This window comes from Lytechinus pictus, chromosome 6 (genome assembly GCF_037042905.1).
Source record: "Lytechinus pictus isolate F3 Inbred chromosome 6, Lp3.0, whole genome shotgun sequence".
Taxonomy (NCBI): Eukaryota; Metazoa; Echinodermata; class Echinoidea; order Temnopleuroida; family Toxopneustidae; genus Lytechinus; species Lytechinus pictus.
The window spans coordinates 27,515,566-27,521,999 of record NC_087250.1 but is presented as its reverse complement, the minus strand read 5'-3'; the positions used below and the strand labels follow the sequence as shown (position 1 = coordinate 27,521,999).

Below are 6,434 nucleotides of genomic sequence, written 5' to 3'. Positions count from 1 at the left end.
ATCAAAGTTGGAATCTCAAAATATCAAGACCATGCAACAACATCCAGTTTCCAAATAGATATATATGTTATGTCACTATATTTACCTCAGATTCCACTAGTCCTTTCTCAAAATATATATCCAAAAACGTTAGAAATAGAGGGTTTAATCACTCTCCGGGAACGGTCGTGACCTTATCCAGCGAAGATGAATTGCGCCCTCCAAATCCATATATATATATGTAATATCATTTTTTCTTCAAAAATAATAAATGCGAGCGCGAAGCGCGAGTAATTTGTGTGTCATGTACATGTGCGATTCTTGTCAGCGCAAGAGGGCGCCTTTGCGTAATAAAAGAAGTTTTAAGGTAATTTTATGAATTTTGCCTCATTTTCCGTTTGTTTCTGTTTTGTATTGTTGATGGAGTTGTTGTGATAGTCATACCAGGAAGGGTATTTTCTTAAGCTCCCCTCCCTGATATGACATATGGGGGCTTGTCCGAAATATAATTTTACAAGCCATTTTTCTTGCTCGGGTTGTGTCCGATCTCGCTTTTGTTTACGTTATTGTCCCACGTATCTAATTTGATGTCGGGGTTTTCTCTGCTTTGGCATTTGCCTACTGCTTGCTTGTCTCGGCTACTTCTGTACTAAGTTACATGTAGCGTAGGCGTTGTTTGTGGTCTCGATTTCAGGATTTAGGTCTATTTATTAAATAGCTTGTACTGCAGTCGTTGGCTGGTGCTATTTAATATTCTTACTGTCAATACTGTGCATTTTTCTGCACTTTCCAGGACATTTTTCGTCGCGATTCTGCTCTGTTCATTGCCTGGATGAGTTTGGCCGGCAAGGACATTTCGTAACGTTGTCTACTTTGATGATTTAGACCTATCCTTGATTCTTGAGTCAGTCTAGGTCCTATGCCATTCTAGAGCCTTAACGTTAGAGTTAGACTCTTAGAATAGAGGAGTTTTTGATGTGACCTTTTTTTTTTTGTCTCTTAGACTAGGTCATACTATTTTGACATTAGACCTGAACATATGGTTTCAAAACTGAAACGCGTGTGACATAGCCTGGTCCGTGGCATGGGCGCATGACATTTTAATGATTTTTTTTTAGACATACTGTTGTTAGATCTCCTAAATACTTGTTTCTTTTCTTTCATTCTTCTTTTTTTTCCGTCAATTTACTGGATAGAGAAATATGGCACAGTTTAATGTAGATACGTTTTTAGAGGCAGACCTTACACTCGTTCGCTTGCGTCAGCTGCGTAAAGATGATCTGATAGCGGTTGGACAGAAAATGTCGCTAGATCTTTCGGATTTGAAGACTAAGGCAGAGTTATTTTCTGCTATTGCGGCCCGTGCGGAATTGATACCTGAAAGTATGAGTGGTGATTCTGATAATGATTGTGATGACAGAACTAAACTTGACAGTGATGAAGTACGGCTTGCACTGGCCCGTATTGAACTAGAAGAAAGAAGAGATAGGCTGAGAGCTGCTGAGCATGAGAGGGAAATGGAAAGAAAGCGACTGGAGTTTGAGATGATGCGGCATAGTGAAATTGTGTCTCAGAGTGGGCAGTTGGGTGAGAGAGAGAAAAGGTCAATGGAAGCTGGGTTCTCTGCCAGGGTAAAGCTTATTCCAAGGTATGATGAGACTGATTTAGACTCGTTCTTTCTTTTGTTTGAGAGAGTAGCCAGGAAAATGGAATGGCCTGAAAGTGACTGGGCATTGCTCATTCAGCAAGTAATTTCAGGCAAGGCACATTCTGTCGTGTCTGCATTGAGCTATGATCACGCTTTTGACTATTGGAAAATGAAAGATGCCATCCTTCAGGCGTTTGAGCTAGTCCCAGAGGCATACCGTCAGATGTTTCGTGATCTCAAGAGGGATTCTGCAGAGACTTGTGTTGAGTTTGCACGTCGAAAAGAGGTCGCATTTGATAGATGGATCCGGTCTCTGAGAATTGAGACGACATATGAATCACTGCGTGAGGTTGTTTTGATTGATGAGTTCACAAGATGCATGTCCCGTGATGTTAAAACGTACATGAATGATCATGCTGTTGTTAGTGTCAGAAATGCTGCAATGTTGGCAGATGGGTATGAGTTGTCACATAGAAGTAGCGCATCGCAGCTCCAACCTTCTAGTCCGTTAGCGAGTGGTTTTGGTTGGAGTAGGTCCGAGACGTTACATAAGGAAATGGAGAGGTCAAAGTCGCCGAAGAGTAAGTTGAGTGGTGGTAGCCAGTCTAATGGTGTTAGACCAGAGGGCAGGTTGTTTTGTGCATACTGTAAGAAGGATGGGCACCTTATTTCTCACTGTCAGAAACTAAAGGACAAGAATACTGGTCAGAATAAAGTCCAGGCCAGCGGTTTTGTTCGGCCGGCTACGGTTTGTGTAGGAGACCCTGTGTGTGGTGATGGGGTAAAGCAGACGTTTCGTGATGGGGTGGATGAAGGATACAAGGAATTTATTTCTGATGGCACGGTGAAGTTCACTGTTGATGGAGAGGAATTTCCTGTTGTGATTTTGAGAGATACTGGCTCTGTTCAGACACTATTAATTGCTGATGAGTCATCCATTGAATCTAGTTTCACAGGCATGAGAGTTCTGATCCAAGATGTGAATGAGGGTTTCAAATCTGTTCCTCTATATGATGTAGAACTTTGTAGTGGGCTGGTTTCTGGGCGAGTGACAGTTGGCGTTGTTTCTCGATTGCCTATGAAGGGAATCACAATGCTGCTTGGCAATGATTTGGCTGGGGGTAAGGTGCAGCCATCTACTGTGTTGAGTGACATGCCGGTAGTGGATTCCAAGACAGAGGCTATGAAAACGGCTATCCCAGGTATTTTTCCATCGTGTGCGGTTACCAGAGCGCAGGCTATGGCAGGGCGAGATGAGAGAGAGGTTGAAAATGGTGGTGACATAGATTTAGGGGATACAATTTTCAGAGATCTGAGTGAGAGAATGAATAGTCAGACTGGTGATGATAGGACTGTTTTCAGCCAGCCTGCCTTGATTGCAGCCCAACAGTCAGCTGCAGACTTGAAGGGTTTGTATCATGTTGCTTTGACAGCAGAGGAGGCTGAGAAGGTCTCACAGTGTTATTACATCAAGTCTGGTGTGTTGATGCGAAAATGGTGTCCTCCTGGTCGCCCAGCTGATGAAGATTGGGTTGCGGTAGATCAGATTGTTGTCCCGCCCCAGTATCGAGCAGAGATTCTAAGGTTAGCTTATGATATTCCCCTTGCTGGACATCTAGGTGTGAGGAAGACAGTGGCCAGGATTAGGGCTCATTTCTACTGGCCTGGTCTCAGGAAGTGCGTATCTGAGTATTGTAAGTCATGTCATGTCTGTCAGGTGGTGGGCAAGCCACAACATCACATCAAACCAGCCCCACTTATTCCAATTCCTGTTTTTCCTGAACCATTTAGCCGTGTATTGATAGATTGTGTTGGCCCTTTGTCGAAAACCAAGGCAGGTTATCAATACTTGCTTACTCTCATGGATTCCACCACACGTTTTCCAGAAGCTTTTCCGTTGAGGAACATTAAGGCTAAGACGGTTATTGATGCCCTCTTGGTGTTCTTCACACGCTATGGACTCCCTCAAGACATCCAGTCAGATCGGGGCTCTAATTTCACGTCTAGTGTATTCCAGGAGGTGATGCATCAATTAGGAATCAAGCAGGTAAACTCATCACCTTACCACCCACAGTCGCAGGGTGCCCTTGAGAGATACCATCAGACCTTAAAGACAATGATCAAGTCTTACTGCTCTGAGAACTCTGGAGACTGGGAAAAGGGCATTCCTTTCCTCCTATTTGCCTCTCGTGATACTCCAAATGAATCTACGGGATTCACCCCATTTGAGCTTGTGTTTGGCCATGAGCCAAGAGGTCCTCTCAAGGTAGTGAAGGAGCATATGTTGTCAGATTTTGGGATGGAGAGTGGGAATGTGCTTGATTGTGTCACAATTTCGTGAACGACTCTTGAGGGCGTGTGAACTCGCGGGGGAACATTTGAGGTTGTCTCAAGGTGCAATGAAAGCCCGGGCAGATAAGAAGGCAGAACCTCGCTCATTCGAGCCTGGTAGCAAAGTCCTTGTGTTACTGCCCATCCAGGGTGAACCTCTTAGAGCAAAGTTCAGTGGTCCATATGTGGTAGAGAAGAACTTGGGTAAAGAAACCTATCTTGTGAGTACTCCAGACAGGAGAAAAACAAAGAGGGTTTGCCATATTAATATGCTGAAGAAGTATTATGATCGTGACGAGGTGGCGACAGACGCTGTTGTTTGTGAAAAGGCAGCAGAACATATTCCTGCAGAACTTGAAATCCCGGTGGAAGCGGAGATTGGTGAAGGGATGTCTGGAAAGGTGAATAACTCACAGGTGATGGCTGATCCCTCAAAGATATTGGGTCATCTATCAGATTTTGAACAGCAGGATGTAGTGCAAATACTTCTTGATTACCCTGAAGTATGTGGAGATAAGTTGGGATATACCGGAGAGGCTATTCATGATGTTGATGTAGGCGATCATCTGCCTATTAAACAACATCCCTACCGTTTGAATCCAAGAAAGAAGAGCCAGGTGCGGAAGGAACTTGAGTATATGCTTGCATGCGGTGTCATTGAGCCTAGTCAGAGCTGCTGGAGTTCACCTGTAGTTCTTGTTCCAAAACCAGATGGGAGTCAGCGTTTTTGCATTGACTACAGGAAAGTCAATGCTGTAACAAAACCTGACTCATTTCCTCTACCTCGTATTGAGGATTGCATTGATCAGATTGGTAATGCAAGGTATATCACAAAGCTGGATCTGATGAAAGGTTATTGGCAGGTGCCATTAACAGAGAGGGCTAAAGAAATCTCTGCATTTGTGACCCCACAGGGGTTATTCCAGTGTCGGGTTATGCCATTTGGCATGAGGAATGCTCCAGCAACATTTCAACGGCTCATGAATTGTGTAATTGCCGGACTGGACAATGTTGTAGTATATCTTGATGATATTCTAGTAGTTAGTGATACCTGGTCAGATCATCTAACTTGCTTGAGAGATGTGTTTGTCAGATTGACCAAGGCAGGACTTGTTGTGAATTTGTCCAAGTGTGAGTTTGCGCAGGCAACAGTATCTTACTTGGTTCATGTAGTAGGGCATGGACGCGTTGCCCCACGAGAGGCAAAGATCCAAGCTATTGTGGATTTCCCTGCCCCTTCCACAAAGAGGGAGGTGATGAGGTTTCTGGGCATGTGTGGGTTTTACCGCAAGTTTGTTCCGAATTTCAGTGACATTGCTATTTCTCTTACAGATCTTCTCAAGAAGGGGACCAAGTTTGATTGGACCAAACCATGTGAGATTGCCTTTCAGAAATTGAAAGCTGTTCTTATCTCAAAGCCTGTATTGCAGGCTCCTAACTTTGAGCATCCGTTCCTACTGGCCACTGATGCAAGTGAGGTAGGAGTTGGTGCAGTTCTCCTTCAGTTGGATGAAGAGGGTTTCATGAAACCCGTGAGCTACTTTTCGAAGAAGCTTGATGTACACCAGCAAAGATACTCTACGATAGAGAAGGAGTGCCTAGGTCTGGTGCTGGCAGTTCAACACTTTGATGTGTATTTGAGTAGCTGCCCTGATGTGACCGTTTTCACGGATCACAATCCACTAACCTTCCTCGAAAGGTTTAGGAACAAGAACCAGAGATTGTTCCGTTGGAGTCTGTTTCTTCAGCCTTATGGGCTGAACGTGACTCATATCAAGGGAAATGACAATGTTATTGCGGATGCACTTTCTAGAGTTTAGGCAAATCTAACAGTCAATTGCCGAATAACCTCCTTAGAAACAACAAACAAAACAATAATAATAAAAAAATAAAAACAAAAAAACATAACCGGAAAGCTGCAAACCGGTCGTTAACTATTATTCACATAAAAATATTAAAAGAAAACAAATAACACTAACAATAATAACAATTTAAAAAAAAAAGGTGATTTTCTTCTTTTTACTCCAACATCCAGGTGGTCAAGCAATGTTTTGAAATGAATGTCTCTAACAATTTATTAACAACTATCTTTTAATGACGAAATCGTTTTATCAATTACATGGAACAATTCATTCTGTTCTAACAAATCTACATATTCTAACTCTTACTCTCTTCATTTATTTATTTTTTCTCTCTTTTCAGGTTCTGCATTTGTAAACATGAAGCTGGATCAAAGTTCTTGCATTTTATTTTATTTTTTTATGATTAAATAGCTCATGTTGCTATAGAAAGGTTTTATATGTATGTATATAAAAAGACAAGAGTCTTGCAGAGTTAAGTCACCTTGTTGTATTGGCATATGTTTTTTTTTAAGTGATATTGGAATTCCTAAGGTAAAACCAACTTGTTATTGATTGAAGTTTTCTGCATCTCTTTTTGTAAATGTTTATGATGCTACGTCTTGACTATACACTTG

At 42.4% G+C, this 6,434-nt stretch overlaps 1 protein-coding gene across 1 annotated transcript; it reads left to right on the top strand.

The window, feature by feature from the left end:
• The first annotated feature begins 1,181 nt into the window (after nucleotides 1-1,181).
• LOC129274050 (uncharacterized) lies at nucleotides 1,182-3,968 on the top strand. Its single transcript, XM_064100515.1, has one exon. It carries the CDS (start codon nucleotides 1,182-1,184, stop codon nucleotides 3,966-3,968), a length of 2,787 nt encoding a protein of 928 aa, XP_063956585.1.
• The last annotated feature ends 2,466 nt before the right edge of the window (nucleotides 3,969-6,434 follow it).

What these genes read in the sequence shown, in the direction of transcription:
- LOC129274050 (XM_064100515.1), top strand. Translation starts at nt 1,182, where the DNA reads ATGGCACAGTTTAATGTAGATACGTTTTTAGAGGCAGACCTTACACTC.